Genomic DNA, 22032 nt, shown 5'->3' with positions numbered 1-22032 from the left:
AGTTTAGGTAATTCAATAAAGGCGGTAATGCCTAATATTTAGATTAAGGAGTGTCGGTGGACGATGGACTAAGGGAGTTGATGAACACCTATTAAAGTCAACTTCACACGAACACTCAAGAGTTTCATCTTTAGGCCACTGTTAAAGGAGTCTACAAAGCTTGAACAAATTAAAGATTTCAGAGAATCAAAATGGAAGTGTTCTAAAGGTCTAACAATTGAATATGCTAGGTGCATCTTTTTGTCTGCATCTGATTAAAATACCAAGACAAGAATGATGGGCATGCCACAATGTTCACACGAACAAAGAAGGGAATGGTAACTCGATGACATAAATAGTAGGAAATTTAGGAAGCCAACCTAAAATCAACCAGCCAAATATTGACATTTTTCAAAGAGCCATAACTTTGAAAGACTAAAAGTGTAGTTAATTCTTTTGATATCTAATGAACTATTGTTTTATGATTTATCTCAATTATGAACCCTAGAGTAAGGGGCAACATTTTTCAAAAATTCTTTTATCAAACATTTTTCAAAACTTCTTCATTAATCTTTTTCAACTTTTTAAAATAAAAAAAGAGAAAAAACATTTTCAAACAAGACAATCTCTTTGGAGTATATCTTGAAGATTAACAAATATCTCTTAGACATAGAACTTAAAATCAGAATTTGGGGCAAAGAAAAGGAAACCTTGGGGGTAAAGTTTGTTAGGGGGCGTGCATAATATGCTTCTAGGAGCCAAGAATTGAGAATATACCCTGATGAGAGAAAATGAAGAAGATTCAGTCAAGAAGATAATGGGGAGTTCTAGAGCTTCCTTTTGTTGCCATTGATAAAAAAAACATACATCAACACCATTGATATGTATTTTACATGAACATGCATCTGTGCATCATTCACCATTTCCTCAAAGCAGGAAAAAATCTTTATTTCTCCTCTCATGAGGATGTCTGTAAAGTCTATTTTAAGAAATAATTTTGTCTTTCTTAAGATTGTTTTCCTAAAAACCTCAATATTGACCTTCTTAGGGCTTGTATCCCATAAAACTCAGTTTAATCTACCTAAAGGTTGTTTCTCAAGGAATCATATTCTTGATTTTATTAGGACATGTCTCCTAAAAAACTCACTCGAGTCTTTCTTAGGATCGTTTCTCTAGAAATTCGTTTTAGTCTTTCTCAAGATTGTTTCCCTAGAAACTTCAATTTAATCTTTCTTAAGACCATTTCCCTAGAAACCACAACCTGACCTTCTCGTGCAGAGGATTCAATCTTTCAATGATTTTGTCTTCAATCCTGACTCTCTTAGGACTTGTATCCTAGAAAGTTCAATTTAGTCATCCTAAAACCTATTTCTCAAAGAACCTCATTTTTCTTGGGATATCTCCTAGAAAATTTATTCTAGTTATTCTCATGCTCGTTTCTCTAGAAACCTCAATTTAATCTTTCTTAAGATCGTTTTCCTAGAAATCTCAGCATTATCTTTCATAAGGTTGTTTCTCTAGAAATTAACTTTGTTTATTTAGGGTCGTTTATTTGAAAATCCCAATTTTGTCTTTCTTAAAGACATTTATCTTCTCACGAGGGTATTTCCAAAAATTTATTCTTTTTTCATGATGGCACTCCCCAAGGAGTAAGGATACAAATGAATTGCATTACCACATTCATGAGAGCATTATTAAGATACATAATAAATACACTGCATTTTCAAGATAAACATTTTACATATTTTTTTTTTAAAAAAAACAAAGGATTGGTGACAAAACCCTCAAAGAGAAAAGATCAAAAGATGAATGATATTGAGTTTGAAGTAACATAACCTCAATAATGAAGAATCCAAATCTACAAAAGAGTCATAATTCAAAAGGGGTGTGCTTCCTGATCATTATGATATTTCTATATGATATTTTGAAAAAAAAATGAGAAAATGATTTTCAAAGTTTCTCATTTATTATTTTCACTTGAAACAAAACTTTATCTCATCTGGTATTGTTTTCCTTGAAATAGAATTTCATTCTGCTCGATTCCATTAAGTAAGTAGTTGGATCAACATTATCTCGCTTGAGATAGTTTCCTTCGAAATCAAACTTCAAAATCATTTCACTTAAGATTTTATCTCTCTTGAGATTGTTTTTCTTAAAACAAATTTTGTCTCACTTGAGATTGTTTCCTTCGAAACTCAAACCTTGATATTGTTTTTCTTAAAACAAATTTGGTCTCACTTGGGACAATCTTTCCTTTGAAACACGAACTCTGAGATTGCTTCACTCAAAACAAATTTCTATTTTCCTTGAGATAAAGATCGTTTTTAATCTCAGTTGAGGCAACATCAAGATGGAACCAGACAAAAACATGTTTTCTTTTTATTTTTGTCATATTATTGTTAACACAAGAATGAACACAAGGGGATAGTTGTAGACACTTATTTTTCAGGGTTATTATTATTATTATTATTTATTTATTTTTGTAGGCCCAAGCCAAAATACATCAAGCCCAATACAAATGACCCAAGATTACAAGATACAAGCCCATCAAGCCCAACCTAAAATACCCTAGCCCAAGTGTTTTGGGGCTTGTTTTGAAACCCTAGAGTTTTCATTAGCTCCAACCGCCACCGCCGACAAAGATCCTTGTTGTCGCATCTTACGTCTCGCAATCACTGTCGTCGGCTATGTCAACAAATTCCCTGTTCAAAAATCATCAAATCAAATCAAATCCAAAAAAAAATATATCAAAACGAACCAACCATGCAACTTAATCCAAGATTTCTCTACCAACCGAACCCACCCCCACCATGAAAACATCATCCTTCTGCCTTTTGTTCACAAAAACCCTCACCAAACAAGACTTTTATATAAATAGACAGACATGCAATCAAGGGGGTTGAGTTCAAACCAAATCAAAAAAAAGGGAGAAAGAGGAAGAATATTAAAAAAATGAAAAAAATATAAAGAATGAATCTTTACCACTTAGAGTCGAGCACTCTTGCTTCGTCAGAGTCGTAAGATCCCTAAGACACCAAAGGTAGTCCATTTCATTGTTGGGTTTTGAATATTTGAGGGAGAAAGTGGTTGAGTCAAAAGTTTGGGGTGTTGGTTTGCTTAGGGGTCCGAAGAGAGGGGATTAGGAGGCAAAAGAAGAAACCGTCAGTCCCTCGTCGTGGTCGAAGATGAGGTGACTGGAGAAAGTTTTTGGTACTCTATCTGTTTAAAAAAAGAGAGAGGAGAACGACACCAAAAAAAGGGGAAGAGAGAAATGAGATTAGTGTTTTCTTAAAACTTATAATAGGGTATATATGGGGAATCAATTTAAAAAAATGAAAAAAGGAAAAAAAAGGGATTCAAAGAAAAAAGGGGAGATCACAAACAAAAAGAAGAGATGACTTAGCTTGCACGACCTTCGCTAGAGATCTGTTATCCTCGCTTCGCCAGAGCTAAACCCTTCAAGAATCGAAGGTATTGTTTTTGAAATACCTAGATTTAGGGTTAGTGTTTCATTGATTTGATGCTCAGTTTTGTTTAGGGGTTGAAAAGGGAAATTTAGGGGGCCTAGAGAGAACCATCGACCCCTTGTCGGGGCCAGAGAAGGCTTTGCCCTCTCGTCGAAGAAGAGAATAGTAGATGGGGGTTGAGCGGTGGAGTTGAAAAAAAATGAGAGGTTAGGGTTTTTGGAAATCATAAAATGGGTATTTAAGTCTTGGTCAAAATGGCGTCATTTCTGGGCTAGGGTTTTTGAACCCTTGCGCATGGGATAACCTCTTTTCTGGCCTTTATGGTTTTGTAAACTTTTGTTTTAGTCATTGGAAATTCTCAGTTGTAATGCTTTAAGTTTTGAATATTTTTTTAGTCCTGAAAGCTTGTTTATTTCTACTTTCTTTTTATTCCGTATGTAGTGCCTATATTCCATGATATTCATGCTTCGGACCATGCTTTACTTTTGTATTTAGATATCTCATTTTAGGGTTTTTTTTATTTAATCACATATTTATTACCTTTTGTTAATTTCTATAATTATGTTATTGAGGCCTGCTATGTACATTTTTTTAGTCCTTTGTGGTTATTTAATGTGTGTATCGTGTATCGTGTAAGTGTGTGAAAATCATTTTTACATAATATGTATAACATCCTCATAAGCATTATTCGACTCTATTAAAATTGTTTGACTAAGGGTGATACCCTTTTATTTTAGAATTGTTGTGAAATGATTGTCTTAGGTTATAAGAAGGTCATTTTCAATGATTTTAAAATAAAAGGGTATTTTATCAAGCGAAACTCTAAAATGTGATTTTAATTAAAACTTGCGAATAAGAGATCATGTTCTCTTAATTAAATTTATCGAGAAACGATTGTTAGATTGAATCTAAGGTCTGGTCTCGATGTCTTTAAATAATTGAACATATTTATTCTCATTAAATGTTGGTAAAATAATTCATTGAGTGTATTCGTTTGATGTATGCATTTAAGTTTCTCCTTACTTTGTATATGTTTAAAAGGGGTCATAAATTAAATTACATTCGAGTTTATAAGTTTTATTGCAAGTGCAACTAGTTAATTAATTAGGTACCGTTTTAGGGCGCTGTGGGTGTGCTAATCATTCTCTATGCGTAACCGACTCCCGAACTCAAATTTTTGGTAACGCAGACCGTAAAATTGTTGTTTTAATTAAAATTAATATTTTATTAAAATAACAAATATGTTTTTGGGTGCCCAATCACACCTTAATCAAACATTAGTGGCGACTCCATGAATCGCTTTTATTGTTTTTTTAAACTCGAATCCCAAATTATTCTAGACAAATATTTGTACAAAATTCGATTTTTAATTGACCAGCTTTTTTAAAAGGAATGTCTTGACATTCTTATTCACCCCTTAACCCAAAATCTTATAGTAAAAATTTACCTCAATCTTAGTGACCCCACATCACTCAAAACACTAAATTCACTTAAACAAGAGTTTAGATTATATAGATAGGAAATGGAAGCGGAGTGATAAACGTTGTTCATAGTTGAAGAATCAAGTATATAGGTCTAGACTCAATCAAAGGATGAGACGGAAGATGGATTAAATTGTTATCGCAATTTAGGGTTTTAAATGAGGAATAAAGTTGCTAGAAAATTAAGATAGGAACACAAGATTAATATTAAGAAAATGAAGATAAATGAAAGATAAAGAAGATAAACAAAGACGATGAATGATTAAAGATAGAAATACTTAGACAAAATTAGGGTTTTGGTGGTGATGAGCGATAATGGTGATTTGACGACAACAATGATGATGATGATGATGGTAATTGATAGATAGTTTTCCTACGATTCCTTTTAGTCGCAATTGACTAGGCAAACTTGATAACCAACCCATCTAATCACAATGAGAAGGCAAACTGGAGTGTGAAGATCTCTCTCATGAATAACTTTATGATGAAGAATGCTTCGAAGGCACAAGTCAATCAACACTTGCAAAAAAATTCTCACATTATATTATTAATCCAAAGAAATCTGCTTTTACAATGGTGAATGGAGTCTCTTTTACATAGGAGAAGAGTTCCAAAGTCCTAAGTAACCAATGAATAAAATAATAATAATAACTAGAGATAATATTTGATTCTAATTTCTAATAAAACAATAAGTTTAGTCTTAAACTATAATGCAACTTCCTATATTAAATTTTATTACAAATAATCATAAAATATTCAAAATTCGTAATATTTACAAAATCCCGTATTAATCTCGTATAAAATTTCTGCATGTGTTGTCTTCACTAAAATGAATGTATCTTGAGTTACCGACATTGGATTGATGTGTTTCAGGTACCGTTGGAAAGCTAAGAGACATCCGGTCGTATCTCCTGAAGACATATTGATCAAATAACATCTGGATACCATTTAAAAAGTCACCACAATTTTTCTACTGTTATGATCCTCTTTTTCAAGGCTTGGATGCGTGAATCATTTGGAGAAGTTAGTCCCTCTTCCTTTGATGTGAGTCTCATGATGCATGTCTCATATAGACACACAAAAATCTTGGCAGAAAGAGAGTTAAAAGGAAATAAAAAATAAAGAACACCGGAGATAAAAATGAAAAAAATATGATACTCATCTTTTAGGTACGTTAGTTTTTTTTTACAACGGAGAGATGTTTTCGATGACCCCAACGGTGAAAACTCTTATTTGTGAGGAGAAAATATAGATTTATTTTAATCTGATATGATAATAGAGGACGAAGACAGAAAACAAATGAGATGAACAATTTTGGCTTATCTGTATAGACATGGAGGTAATTTTTTTAGAAACATTTTCGAAATTAGGAGGCTTGGAAGGGGTTGTTTAAAAAATTCAAAGTTAAGACCAAAAACAAATGAGATGAATGATTTTGGCTTATATTTATAGACATTGAGGCAATTTTGATGAAGGCAACTAGTGCTGTAGTCGATGAAACTTTTACAAATTTAAAAACTTGGAGTAGAGAGAGATGAGAGATTTTGTGTGATGAGAGTGTGAAGAACAAAAATGAGAATTAAAAAATAAACATAGTCTTTTATAGTAAAGTATATTAGGTTGGATCGGATTTGATATATATTTTTTTTTATCTTAGATCTGTATAATGATTCGTACCAGATTTTTCTAAAAAAAATTAAACTAAATTAAATTTAATCAAAATTGATCTAATCTAAATCTCATGCCCATCCTAATCTTAACACATATGGGCTGGTAGAAGCTTCCAACCTTTCCTACTCTCAAAAGACTTTATTTATTGAAATGAAAACGACTTGAGCATCTATTTTTTTTATTTGTGATGAAGAAAAACAAAAGAAATTAGGAGTTTTAGGTCAGCAGCAGCCATTTTTGTGAGGCCATATGATTTTGACATACCAACAAAACGAACTGTGGTCTTAATTCAGTGGGCGGTTAGGGTTTGATATTTAATCTTATCCTATCGTTTAAACAATGCTACATTATGTAATATGATCTTAGGTATCATTGAACGAACAACACTTAGCCACCCAAAATAACTAAAATAAATTTTACACATTTCCATCATTAATTATCGGCGTATTATTTAAATTGATATTTTTAATCATTGTAATTTAATTATATTATATTATCTTTAAATTTTTATTTTTATATAATTACCAGCTATCATATATGTAGGGATATATGGAAGAGAGAAACTGGACAATTGTTCTCTTTAAAAATATTAAATTATCATATATTTTATATTTTTATTAAAAAAATATTTTATTTTCCTGTAATTTTATAAATTCATCTTACTTAAAATTTTAAAAAATACATCTTTAATATAAAACTATACGTTCTTCACTATATATAGATACAACATAAACATACAACTTTTTCCAAGAATTTGAACCCCCAACTTAAGACAACCATAAGAAGTTGAACAACAGATGGGAGTACCTTGAGTTTCAACCTGACCCACAACTTTTTTAGTAACACTAACTCATATTGGAGGCCGTTCAATGCAAAGGAGCACCCAAAAAAACCAAAAAAAGAAAATTACAACCCTCATATTCGAATAACATTTATTTAACAAATAAATTGAATTGATTAAATAATAATTTTATTTTATTTAATAAATATAAAATCGATTTATATATTAAAATATATGATACACAAAAATGTCTCTAGCCAAAAGGTTTTGCCAGCATACATATATATATATATATAGTGTGTGTGTGTGTGTGAGAGAGAGAGAGAGAGATTGGATGCCATTATTTTATGTTATCCCTTTACATGTTGTTTCAATGACATATATTATTTAAATATATGAGATTAGGTTATCGGCTTTAAATATAATAATATTCCAATTAGTTCGTCGTTATCTTCCCAAGACGATCTCCCTGGATTACAGATTGTCAATTTTTCTACATTTCTTTGCACTTCGGGAGAAATCATTGGATCATGTAAAATTTAATGTACTAAACAATGTAATTTATTAAATTTCTCAAATAATGCAGTTAAAAAAAATTTGTTCGAATAGGACACTTTTGAAATTATTTCGTGAAATAGAGTAATGCTACAGTAAATCCGAAGATGTATTGGAGTCCAAGCGACTTATTGGGGGAGACGCATGGAGTGCAATGCGTCTCTCATATTTTTTTCACTATGTAAATGTACAAAGGGTAAATTACACAATTAATCATTCATATTTTTATGTTAGTCGTGTAAATATATATATAAACTTTATATCTACTAAATATTCAATTTAAATTGGTATTACAAATATATTTGACATTAATTTAATTATAAAACTATTTTTATTTAAAATACATGAGATATTATCATAGTGATACTATTTTAGACAACAATTTCAATTAGAAATTATGTAAGCACGATGTTTGTTTCTTTAGTACACGAATTCAATGCTTGGACTAAAAAAAAATTACCCCTTGTACATTTATGAAAAAGTGAAAAAAATTACCCTTTAGTACACAAGTTGAGTGATTAAATTGAAAAAATTAAAAGTATAGTGAGTGAATTTAGAGAGAAAATAAAGTTGAATGATTAATTGTGTAATTTACCCTTTAAAAATGTGGGAGACATATTTTTTAGCCTTAATTACATAATTAATCATTCAACTTTACTCTCTCTCCAAATTCACTCACTATACTTTTAATTTTTTTAATTTAATCACTCAACTTTTGTTTTACTCCTATTTTGATCACTCATCGACCATTGTTCAAGTTGTTATATGGAAGTCAATTTCATCCATCAGCTCTAGCATTGAATTTGTGTAATAAAGAAACCAACATCGTGCTTACATAATTTCTAATTGAAATTGTTGTCCAAAACAGTGCAGATGTATTTAATTAATTTGGAGAGAGAATAAAGTTAATGATTAATTGTGTAATTTACCCTTTGTACATTTACATAGGAATGAAATTGGTGAAAAAATATGGGAGACGCATTGCATTCCATGCGTCTCCCCCAAATTTATGTATAAGTCGCTTGGACTTCAATGCGTCTTCGGATTTACTGTAGCATTCACTCTATTTCACGAAATAATTTCGAGAGTGCCCTATTCGAACAATTTTTTTTCAACTGCATTATTTGAGAAATTCAGCCTGAACAATATCATTAGAAATAAATTATGTATTAGTCTTATGCATAAAAATATGTGTGTTTAGATAAAATTTAAATTATATTAAATTTAAATAAAAATAAAATTTTAATATATTAGAGAATATATTTATAATATTTTAACAAATAAATTATAAATAAAAATAATTAAAATAGATGAAAATTTAAAATTTTAAGAGAACGATATCCTAGTTGGGATTCTGGCTCTAGTTCAACCGCCCCACGAGCTAAACATGATTCAGTTTTTCAACACAGCCGAATTCCTGGAACTAGCTCCAATTTTTCACTTAGAGTAAATCATGAATGTTACGTGTGGCGACGGGGGCGGTTGTTGATAATCGTCAGGTCACATATCTGTGGCCAAAATTAAGCCAGCTAAGGACCCTCACTCTCACCAGCCACCCCACCATCGTCGTCCACAAAGAAATAAACATTCCAACGGTGCATTCGTGTCTTTCTCTTACTAAACCCCAAAGAGAAAATGCCAGAAAACGATTGATCAGTCGTCATAATTTCATTGTATATTTAATATCCCAAGACATTAAATTTATTCATTTATCCCAAGCTTTATCCCCACCATTCTCTCAGCCAACTTGGTATATAAAAAACCACCCCATTAACTCACCAAAAGCATAGAGTTTGGTTTCATAGTTTTTCCGGAGTCAGTTGTAAAGAGCAGAACTAGAAGGATGGAGGGAAAAGAAGAAGATGTTAGACTGGGAGCCAACAAGTTCTCCGAGAGACAACCTATTGGGACGGCGGCTCAGTCCCAAGACGACAAGGACTACACTGAGCCACCACCTGCACCGTTGTTTGAGCCCAGTGAGTTGACCTCGTGGTCTTTTTACCGAGCTGGGATAGCTGAGTTCGTTGCTACTTTCCTTTTCTTATATATCTCGGTGTTGACTGTTATGGGAGTCGTTAAGGAACCCACAAAGTGCTCAACTGTTGGGATCCAAGGGATAGCTTGGGCCTTTGGTGGTATGATCTTTGCTCTTGTTTACTGCACTGCGGGTATTTCAGGTAAACATACATATCCTTTACAAAACTTTGCTACATAGACATGTACGATTGAATTATTGATGAAATTATGGTGATGGATAGGTGGCCATATCAATCCGGCGGTGACATTTGGGTTGTTCTTGGGAAGGAAATTGTCCTTGACAAGAGCGATTTTCTACATGGTGATGCAGTGCTTGGGAGCCATATGTGGTGCTGGTGTGGTTAAAGGGTTCATGGGGAAGACAAGGTACGGTACTTTGGGCGGCGGAGCTAACTCGGTGGCTCATGGCTACACCAAGGGAGATGGTCTTGGTGCTGAAATTGTGGGCACCTTTGTTCTTGTTTACACCGTCTTCTCCGCCACTGATGCCAAGCGCAGTGCCAGAGACTCTCACGTCCCTGTAAGTTCAAATTTCATCAGATGATATTTTTGTTAGAATTGTAAAGGGTTTAACTTTAAACTGGTGTTGCCTTCTAGATTTTGGCACCCTTGCCAATTGGATTCGCAGTGTTCTTGGTGCACTTAGCCACCATCCCAATCACCGGAACCGGTATCAACCCGGCTCGTAGCCTTGGTGCAGCCATCATCTTCAACAAGGACAAGGGCTGGGATGACCATGTGAGTCGATTCCTTCACCATTTTCACTCTTTTTCCGTTCTAACCATGAATGTCAGTATGATACTTACCTACTTTGGTTTCATTGCAGTGGATCTTCTGGGTTGGTCCAATGATTGGAGCAGCACTAGCAGCACTCTACCATGTAGTAGTGATCAGAGCCATTCCATTCAAATCAAAATGATCCCATCAACGGCCATGATTATTCTCTCAACAAAAAAAATCCACATCGATCCTTTCAGTTTGTTTGTATGCTCTTTTGTATTTGTGTAAGAATATTGTAATATATGGGGTAGCCTTTGTTGTATCCTTTTTACCTGCTTTGGTTTTTTTAAAGCATAAGAAAAGGCTGGGTGCTGATGGCAAATTGGACTCATCTCAAAGCTGGCATTGTAATTTGTATGAATGTGGTTTGTGAAATGTCATTTTCATAATAACGCCGACCCAAAACCTACTTCCATGGTTTGATGTGTGTTTTTGTTCTATTATATTTGCTGCAATGACGCGTGATACATGTAGGATAATAATTGAGACGACGAAAGCGGCTCTTTGCATTAAAATAATACCAACTTGGTCGGTTTTTCTTATCCAAATATCGACCTAAAAATTTAATACTTAAATTAATACTTTCTATGTCGGTTTTTTAAATTATCTTATTCAAAATGTTAGGTTAAAAAGTAAAAAAAAAAATCTTTTTTTACCTTTAAATGTTTCTTTGTTTTATATCTATCAAAACAAATTAGTTAAATCTATCAACCATTTTTTAAGAATAATTTTGTCATTTTCCTTATATCTCCTAAAATTATGTACATAATCAATATAACACAAATTAGGATAGAAGGAGTGTTTATTTATTAATTCTTGAACTAATATTTTATTATTACATACACATAATGTGTTTCTCATAAGTGTTTTTCCAAGACATTTTTCATAAAATACGTCTTCATCAAATGAGGATTGTCCAGTCAGTAATATTATCAGAAATAAAAGACGATTTTCATAAAAAACATCTCTAACAAATATTAAACAAATAAAATACGAGATAAATTTAAAAAAGTTAAATATTTTTAATTATAATAAATTTTTTACCATAAATACAAAATAAGAATATTGATAAATAATTAAAATAAAAAATATATTTTTCAAACGATGAGATTTTTGTAAATAAGTTTTATAGTACAGTGATCATCTGTTTCGCATGAGATTTTTTCTTATTAATCAATCATCAATATGAATGTCGTCGTTATAATTTTCATCATCTTGGCTGGTATTATGTCCAATATCATCGACATCAACGTGTGCCGCCAACGTCAATGATAACCTATGCCAGCGTCAATGATAACCTATGTAGAATAAAGAACGTGAAGGTGCATCATCAACAATCCATCAACTTAATGAGAACTAGAAAAAAAATAGAAAAAAGTGGCATCATCGGTTCGATTAATTGGATTGACTACGGTGGATGAGTAGCACCCGTCAAATACAAAGCACATTAAACCAATATTGTCCTCACATTACATGTGTATAATAATCTAAGGGCAAATTCGATATTAATAAAACATAATATGGTGAATGATGCATCGATGCCATCGATTGTGTACGATGTGTTGTTCCAAATGGTGTTGTTGAAGACCAAGTGAAAAAGTTTACTCTTCTCCGATTAGTCGAGGGATGATGTAGTCTCGTCGGTGGACGCTTGTCCCTACGATAACTCTTCAAACAATAGATATAGTTTCTCGTCTTGTATGACCCATCTCACGTAATTACTTAAAACAATCATACCTAGAAGACTTAAAATAATAACGATCGAGAATACAATCATGCGTGTCTCCCAAATCTCTAATCACTTTGTGTGCTTCCTCCGTCAATCAATATATGTCTTTCTTCATCTATCAATGTTGTATAAATTATCCAAGTCAACAATGGGTATTGAAATATAGTGAACTAAGCTCGTGTAGCATACAATCACTTAAATTTTATTTAATAATTATGTAACAAATAAGAGATATATTTTTTGGATTAAATTTTATATGTATAATGTATAATGTTATCATAAAACATGACATGAAATTAAGTGACCAATTATATTACATGTGTCATAAGTAATAAAAAGTCATAAGTAATAAAGAGTCATGTAATTAAAGTGTAAATAATATAAGTTACATTATAATTTGATGAAAATTTAATGAAGGACATAATTATAAATACTTAATAGATTGACATAATATTCATTTTATATAGATACCATATATATGTGTAGATTTTGAGCTCTTGATTTTATATCAATTATGTTTCGGTTTTGTCAACTTTCACATATTTTTTTGAGAATAGCGTTTTGAATATTTTTGAATGACGGAGCATAACAAAACAAAATGATAGAAAATGAAGTCTCGTTAAAAAACCTCCCTAGACCTAGATATGGAAAAATAATACCCCAAATCACTGCCTAAAAAGCATTCCTTATCGAGATACACCATTGAAAAGCTGTGAACATAACAGCTAATCCCAACACCCCTAAAGATCAAGAACACTGCAAATTTCAGACAGCTAGTACTATTCAACATGCTTAGAGGAGAGCCCACATCATGTTGTTGATTCAAAACTATTCGCCCATCATCGGCTCTCTTAACAAAAGCACAGTAGGAGATTAAATGAAACCTATTCAGAATCTTCCACCACTTAATCCAGGCCAGAAACATGTGATACTCAACCAATAAATTCCACTACATTACTATGAATTTAGAGACACACTGAAACCTGTAAGCATACCACGCAGACAGACCACCTCCTATTACAGCTCAACCAATTCAAACAAATAACAGAACATAGACCTACAGAAGCACCATACAAACAATCCACCTGCTGACAGTTCAACCAAATCAAAACGACAACACTAATGAGGTCAAATAAAAAAATGACACAGCAGAAACATGAGTATTGCATGACATAATCACATAAACAAAATGTAATAAGGGAGGAACTCCTCAACATACTAACTAAGCACCCACAGCAAAGGCGTTGGGACACCTGGCTAAATCAATAGCCGAGGGATAAACATGAGGCCAATTGTACTTGTACCAGGAACCAATCCTCGTCAACGCCAAATTATATAGAGAATCTTCTCAGAGAACTTTCTTATCGAAAAACACCTTGTTTCTACACAACCATATGGACCATACTAACCCAAAAAACATTAAATGCCATGATTCCGAGGCTGATTGATCCATAGAGACATGAATGATCTAAAGTTACCTAGGCATGCAAAAATGAATGCTTCAATCCAAAGTCCATCTCTGCCATAAGCTTTACACGGCATCGCAATGGCAGAAGAGATAATTGATAATCTCTGCCATAATCCATCGTAAGCTATCATTATCAGAATTACCCCGAGCTGCTCTGTTAAGCGTGCGAATGAATTCATCCCATATGTTCAAATCCCAATCAAGCAAGACTCTCCTGATTACAATATTCCAAACTCACCTCCCATTGATCTTAGTTCCAAACTCAGAGACTTCCCTGATTTTCTGACTACCACACCATAAATTCTAGGAAATGATAACTTTAAAGACGGAAACCTAGTCTAAAAGTCATCCCAAAAGTTAATCCGACTACCATGCCTAGTGACATTCTTAGATTCTTAGTGAATGAGAGTCATCAATGTTTGCTAACAGATACGAGATGTTCCTTCATATACATGATACTTTCCTTGTGGGTAGGGATTTCGGAAGCAAAGCAATATGATCAAGATCCCATTTAGCTACCATCACTTTCCTCCAAATGTTATCAGGCTCGTGCCCATACCTCCATACCTATTTATTGGACCTATTTTTGGTCCGCAGATCTGAAATTCTGATACCACCATGTGACTTGGTTTGCAAAAGTTATCCCAACTAACCCAATAGATAGCTCTACCTTTGCAAGACCCCCGTAAGAACCTCGCAATAATCATATTTAACTTTGAGCAATCGAAGTTGGCATTTGAAATAGAGAAAGGTAGTAAACCGAAAAAGTGGCGAGAACGAATTTATTTCTATGCATGATATGCTTGAAGAGATGGGCAAGGACATTGTTCTCCAAGAATCTGAAGTCTTTAAGAATGAGTAGTAGGTTATGGAGTCCTAAAGACTTGTATCAAATGCTCAGATATAATAAGGTAAGTACTAATTGTATTTATATTCTTTTTAATCTTTTCATGTGTTGTCACCTATTAACATGTTTGAAGCATAGTGCATTGTCATTGAATTAAAATTATGACAATATCATCAAAACTTTTAAAATAAATCCAACTGATTTTACTTTTAATTATGTCATCATCTGGTTCATTGACACTGTATCAAATATTAAGCCTTTCAATTATTATTTTGAAAAATGAGATTTATATGGGTTTATAGAAATCAGTGCTTATTTTTCATTTCATAAAATAAACATTGTTCGAGTTTGCTGTGGCTCATTGCTGATGTTGCAAGAGCTGTTGTCTTGTTGTTTTCTGTTTTAACATCCAGATACAGAGTTATATTGATGACTTCATACTCAATTTTTAAAAAAAATTAAAATCCAATATATATTTACTTACCATAAATTTCTCTATACCGATACTTCTCTTTTTCATACAGTTATCCTTACTGATACTTGAGGAATTGTTTTTTGTTATTAGGGAACTGAATCAATTGAAGGAATAAAGTTAGACATGTCTCAAATTGACAATCTATGGTTAAATCCTACTGTTTTCGAGGACATGCTAAATCTTAGATTTATTCTCTTCTATTTTCCTGGGAGTTTTTGGAGAAAGAGTCGGAATAAGAAGCTACATGCTGACGGAGTTGATAGTTTATCTCTTCCTGATGAGCTAAGGTATATTTGGTGGGAGACTTACCCCTTCAAATCTCTATCGGACTTTAATCCAAAGAATCTTTGGAGCGAAGATGATCATTATGTATTCTTTCATGCTTTCTTCGTCCAAGATTTTTTTCTTTTCCCTTTTGATGCAATCCAAAGTATGTAGATGGTGCTTAGAAATAATATAGCTGTTTTATATTTTCATTGCACAGGTTCTTGTTAATTTATAGGAAATATGCCTTACTGATTGCAAGAATTTAAGGAAGATCCCTATTCTACTAGGAGCCATCAACCTTAAAATCCTAAACTGCCACGGGTGTGAAAGTTTGGTCGAACTTCCTTGCCTCAACCATTTGGCATCTCTTAAGACGATTGAACTTACGGGATGTCTTAATCTCAAGAAGTTTCCTGAGGTCCCGAATCACTTTTCTATTTTAGAATTAGAAGAAACAGGAATTTAAGAAGTGCCTGATTCAATTGTGAATTTCTTTAGACTTGAAAAGTTGTTTTTGAATGATTCAAGGGTTAAAAATGTATCCAGCAATATTTCAAAATTGGAATTCATTCGTTCTCTGGATCTTAGTCATTGCCTACTTGAATTCCCCAAACATCAAGAAGATTTACAGAATAACACTTATCTGAGAGTCAGATTGAAGAAGTGTCCTCGTCTTTCAACCCTCCAAGTGGTCCATATTTCTTAGATGTGCCCTCACCAATCATCAAGTTCAAAAGCCTTGAAAATTGTGTATGGATCATTGCGGCAGCCTTAAATTACTCTCGGAGCTTCCACCATATCTACGGTACTTGGTTGTACACGACTGCACATCATTAGAGAAAGTATCGTTCATAGCTCAAAATCTATATGAACTCTATTCTTTAGATGGTAGTGATGAATTTTTCATGGTATTCTCTGATTGCTTCAGCTTAAATCAAGATTCAATTGATAACATTGAGGCAAATGCCATGCTCAAAATTGGATCCCTAGCAAAGAAATGGGCATGTAAATTTGATCCTCGTCCACCAAGATTGTTTTGCTGTTTCTCTGGAAGCAAAATTTCAGGAAATATATTCGAGTACCAGGGTGTGAATTCTTCGTTAATTTTGAAGATATCCCCAATTGGGTGTAGTGGGGGAAGATATTTGGTTTTTGCTATATGCCTTGTGGCTGTTCTCACGCACTGTAGTGGAAGCGGAAATCTTGAATGTACCTGTGAGTACCAACTGACAACCGGCCGATGGTGGTTATGAAAAGTTGAAAAGTGAGTGGTATTGCAGTCCTGAATTTGTGTCAGAGAGGAAGTACAAGGGCAATCACGTGTTGATTTTGTTTAAAGATACGGTTAAGAAATACTTGATTATGACAAGCATCATTTTACTTGTGAAAAATAAAATAATAAATTTCTTTAAATAAAATAAAATAGTATAATAAAGAGGGTCATCCACAGGGAAATTGGAATTTTTGATTAAATGTACGACGATTTCAGTCCCAGAAACTGTAATAAAAACAAATAAAAAATAAAGGGGTAGGCGTGATCGAGATAAAGTAAATAAAAAGAAGACAAGTAAATTAAATAAAATGAAAAAAATAGTAAATCAGAAGAAAATAAAAATGAATTTGAGAAATGACTATAAGAGAGATCGCCTCGAGCTAGCTTTGTTTCAATTATGTCGATCATTGAAATTGATTTTTTGCTCCGGGATTCATATCGGTTACAATCTACAAGGCCCAACCCATTGTAACTTGTCTTTCTCTCATGTAATCGATCTTCCCAAGTCTATATTCGAAATATGATTTTTGAGTGGATTAACCACATCTATAACTATTAAAACAATCATAGTAAAAATTGGAATGACCCAACTCGGATTATGTTGTCTTGTTGAGAATCGAATCCGATCTCATTTTCCCTTAGCGGACCGCTGCTAAGTGTATTCACAGGAAGTCGAATTGCCACATGCCGATCATTCATCCCAACTATATATTTAAACAACATCCAGACCAACGAGATCTTTTTGATATGAAAGAATTTAAATTTTGTAAGTCAGGTCGATTGCCAAACTAATAAACCAGAAAAACAAGAATGTTTCCCGAAGGGAATGAAGTGATGTTCAATTGTTTCACATGGAATTGATTCATTACTAGCTCTCGGCTAAAAGAAGATTAGCTAAGCATAATATGATTGATGATACTTAACATATTTTTACAAAACGATAAAAACTTTGAAAATAAAGAAAGTGAAAAAGAAAAAGAAACTTTAATTGAAATAATAACAAAGTAAAAATGCAAGACAAAGATTGATGATCTCTATGATGATTTTGGCCTTACCCTAAAGAAGGTTACCATGAACATGCTCATCAAGCTTTAATATCAATCTATATGCTACATTGCACTTCAAAATGACCCACTAGAGAGTATAAAAGAGTTGTAAGTGTGGTTACCTTGAATTTGTTGGCTAATAGCAAAACCTCTAACTCACTCAAGAGGTGATTCATATTCTTATCTTAGCTTAACCAAAGTAGAATGGAAGTACTTGAATTCTCGACTTTCCAAAGGAAGAGGAATGGAAAAATGATGGAAGAAAGAAGAATAAAGTATAGTAAGATATTATGGGGGAGTGGTTCACGTAATCCAATTTAAAAATAAGGGGGTTTTAGCTTTCAAAATAAAAAATGGTTAAATTACACTTTTAGTCCTTTTGACTCTAAAATCAAACAAAATCACCATTATCCATTGGGCCTAACTCAAGCCCAAACCTTAATTAGCTTAAACCAGACATTTTATTGGGTTCTTGGTTTGGTTTATGGGTTTCGGGTTGATTCGAACTACTAACCCGAGTTTCGAGGTGTGACAACTCTCCCATCCTAATAAGAAATTTCGTCCTCAAAATGTTTACATGGATAGAAAACTAAAGTTGCATGTCTTTCTGGATTTCCCAAGTGGCTTCTTTGACTCAATGATTTCTCCAAAGCACTTTGACTAAAGGAATCTTCTTGTTCCTTAGCTCTTTTACTTCTCTGGCTAAAATTTTAATCAACTCCTCTTCGTAAATCATGTCGGAGCTCAACTCAACTTGCTCTAAGGGTAGGACATGCAATGGGTCAGAACGATACCTTTGAAGTATAGACACATGAAACACATTATGGATGTGTTCCAACTCTGGGGTAAAGCTAAACGATAGGCTACCAGCCCGATTCTCTCAAACACCTCACAAAGACCGATGAAACATGGGGTCAACTTTACTTTATGCTCAAACTGAAGAACTTTCTTCCATGAAGACACCTTGAGGAATACCTTGTCGCCCACAACAAACTCGATTTCATTGCATTTCAAATCTGCATGCGACTTTTTCCTATCTGAAGCTTCTTTCAATCTACTCTGAATCATCCTGACCTTTTCTTCAGTTTCTCAAATTAGATCTTGTACTATTATTTTCCCTTCACTAAGCTCTGTCCAACAAAGATGAATTCTGCACTCTCTGACTGACAATACATCTAAGCATGTCCTCAAGAACTTAAATAACATACTCTGACTGACCATCTATATAATGGTGAAACGCGGTGCTAAAATGAAGCTTGGCGCCTACAAATCGTGAAGAGCTTCCCAAAATCGAGAAGTACACCTGAGGTCTCTGTCTGAAATGATCTAAGTAGGGACTCCATGCAACCTTACTATTTCACGGATGTAGAGATGTGCTAGCCTTTCCTAGGTAAAATCCATCATAACCGGTAAGAAGTGAGCGGACTTGGTCAACTGATCTACGACCACCCAAACTGCATCGTGCTTGCATCTAATCATCGACAACCCGGCTGCAAAATCCATAGTTACTTTGTCCCACTTCCACTGCGGTATCTAAATCAACTAGAGTAACCCAGAGAGAACCTGGTGTTCTGCCTTAACTTACTGGCACACTAGACACTTTGCCACAAACTCAGAAACATCGTTCTTCATTCCTTGCCAAAAATAAAACGGTCGAAGTTATTTATACATCTTATTACTTCCTGGGTGAACCGAAAGTAGGCTACAATGGGCCTCATGAAGAATTTTGTTACACAGTTGCTCGACCTCAAGTACACATAAACCTCTCATAAAGTATAACACTTCACCATCTCACAACTCAAACCCTAGTACCTCGCCTTGGTAGACTTGCTCCATACGAGTCTTTAAATGACTATTTGAACCTTCAGTCTTTTGATCTTGCTTACTATTTGAGCCAATAATCCACCATTACTAGAAATGCTCAACCGCGCTAATAATATTCTCAACTCTGACATCGACTTTCGGCTAAAAGTATCCACTACAACGTTCGTTTTTTCTGGGTGATAGTCGATAATGCAGTCATGGTCCTTTAATAACTTTACCCATCTATGCTGCCTCAGATTTAGCTTCTTCTGGGTAAGTAGATACTTTAAGCTCTTATGGTCAGTCAAAGACGTGACACTTCTCCCTATAAAGATAATGTCTCTAAATTTTGATCGAAAAAACTACGGCTGCAAGCTCTAGATCATAGGTAGGATAATTTCGCTCATGAGGCTTAAGTTAGCGGGATGCATAAGTTACCATCTTTCTCTCTTACATCAACATGCAACCAAGACCGTTTAGCGATACATCACTATACACGGTGAACCCTTTTCCTGATTCAGGTTGAGTTAGAACTGTGTTTTGGGTTAAAAGGGTTTTCAATTGCTCAAAATTGCTATGCTGCTTCTCACCCCACACAAACGGTACTACTTTTTTAAGTAACTTAGTTATTGGGGTTGCTATCATTGATAAACCCTTAACAAATCTATAATAATAACCCACAAGACCTAAGAAACTGTGCACCTCTATTACACATTTTGGTGGCTCCCACTTAAGTACTGCGTGAATCTTCTGAGGATTGACTCGAATACCATCTTCTTCCACTACATGCCCCAAATTTAAAACCTCTGACAACCAAAACTTGCACTTTCCAAACTTTACAAATAACTGTTGATCTCGAAGAGTCTGAAGAACTATGTGGAGATGCCGGTTGTGCTCATCCTTTTATCGTGAATATACCAAAATGTCATCAATCAAAACCACTATGAACAGATCCAAGTAAGGGTGGAAGACTCGATTCATGAGGTCCATGAATGTCACCGGGGCGTTGGTGAGTCCAAACGACATTACAAGAAACTCATAATGATAGTATATGGTCCTGAATGCCATCTTTATGATATCTGCCTCTTTAACCTACTCAGATATCATATATGTCTTGGAGAAAATACATGCTCCTTTAAGCTGATCGAAGAGGTCATCGATTCTGGGAAGAGGATAACGATTTTTTATTTTCAATTTGTTTAACTGACAGTAGTCGATGCACAACCTCATGGACCCGTCTTTCTTTTTAACGAAGATGACTAGCGCTCCCCAAGGAGAAATACTCGACCATATAAACCCCTTTTTCCAATAACTCTTGAAGTTACGATTTCAACTCCTTTAGTTCCGTCGGTGCCATGTGGTAAAGAACAATGAACACTAGAGTAGACCATGGCATTACCCCTATACGAAACACGTCTGGGAAGTCTCTAACGGTTCGAATGTCCTCTATCCTTGAAACTGCAACTTTGGTGTCAACAATGTGAGCCAATAAGGCTTCATAACCTTGATCTAATATTCGCTGAGCCTTAAGGGCCGACACCACTGTTGAATCTTGGCTTTCTCACCAAACATTATGATCCTAGTCTCATCCACCTTCCTAAGTTTAAGCCATCGAAACTTACACCTCAAGCTTGCATCGTGCTCCGACAACCCATCCATGCTCAAAATCAGATCAAACTCTATAAAAGGCAGCTCCATAAGATCAGTAGGAAAGATCTTACCTTGAATTTGCATCGGACATCTACGATGGACTTTGTCTACAAGGACATCTAATTCTAAAGGACTGGACACTCGAACTCCTATATTTAGATTCTCAACTAGGATATTTCTTTCTTGCACTAGGTCATAGTAGACATAGGAGTGGGTGGATCTGGGGTCAATTAAAGTATTAATTGAAATGAAAAACATGGTAAAAGTACATGAGATCATGTAAGCGGCATTACAATTCTCTTGAGCTCAAACTGCATACTGGCGAGCAACGACATTAGCGTGGCATTGGCCTCAGATCGAACTACACCTCTACCAGACTGATCGAATGCAGAACTTCCACCTCTTTGGGGTCTTTTACCCATCTGAATCGATGATATTGATCTCTTAGTCGAGGTTGGGGTCACATCCTGTGCCTCTGGATAATCTCTGACAAAGTGGTCCAGGGAACCACAATGATAACAGCCCTTGGACCCCTACCGACAAACCCATGATGCCTCTTGCCGTAGGTAGAACAGCTAGGATGAGATTATATCCTCGAAGAACCTCTAGAGCTCGTAATTGATGCGGTGGCCAACAGTCTCCTACACTGACTAGATCAACCTCCACCTCTACTCGTACTATGAGCATACATGCTAGACTGGCCGACTAGGGCTCTCAAACCCT

The 22032-nt window shown here is 34.4% G+C and overlaps 1 protein-coding gene across 1 annotated transcript; it reads left to right on the top strand.

Moving 5' to 3' along the window:
• The first annotated feature begins 9665 nt into the window (after positions 1 to 9665).
• Positions 9666 to 11166, top strand: LOC120206251 (probable aquaporin PIP-type 7a). The gene is made up of 4 exons (XM_039205960.1): positions 9666 to 10111; positions 10193 to 10491; positions 10569 to 10709; positions 10798 to 11166. Exons 1-4 carry the CDS (start codon positions 9778 to 9780, stop codon positions 10888 to 10890), a joined length of 867 nt encoding a protein of 288 aa, XP_039061891.1. The 5' UTR covers positions 9666 to 9777; the 3' UTR covers positions 10891 to 11166.
• Positions 11167 to 22032: the final 10866 nt, after the last annotated feature.

The sequence above is a fragment of the Hibiscus syriacus genome, unplaced genomic scaffold (genome assembly GCF_006381635.1).
Source record: "Hibiscus syriacus cultivar Baekdansim isolate YM2019G1 unplaced genomic scaffold, ASM638163v2 tig00013565_pilon, whole genome shotgun sequence".
Taxonomy (NCBI): Eukaryota; Viridiplantae; Streptophyta; class Magnoliopsida; order Malvales; family Malvaceae; genus Hibiscus; species Hibiscus syriacus.
This window is presented reverse-complemented; position numbering and strand designations above follow the sequence as displayed.

What these genes read in the sequence shown, in the direction of transcription:
- LOC120206251 (XM_039205960.1), top strand. Translation starts at nt 9,778, where the DNA reads ATGGAGGGAAAAGAAGAAGATGTTAGACTGGGAGCCAACAAGTTCTCC. An exon ending in CCAGAGACTCTCACGTCCCT is followed by an intron (nt 10,492 to 10,568) that starts GTAAGTTCAAAT and finishes GTTGCCTTCTAG; the next exon opens with ATTTTGGCACCCTTGCCAAT. An exon ending in ACAAGGGCTGGGATGACCAT is followed by an intron (nt 10,710 to 10,797) that starts GTGAGTCGATTC and finishes GTTTCATTGCAG; the next exon opens with TGGATCTTCTGGGTTGGTCC.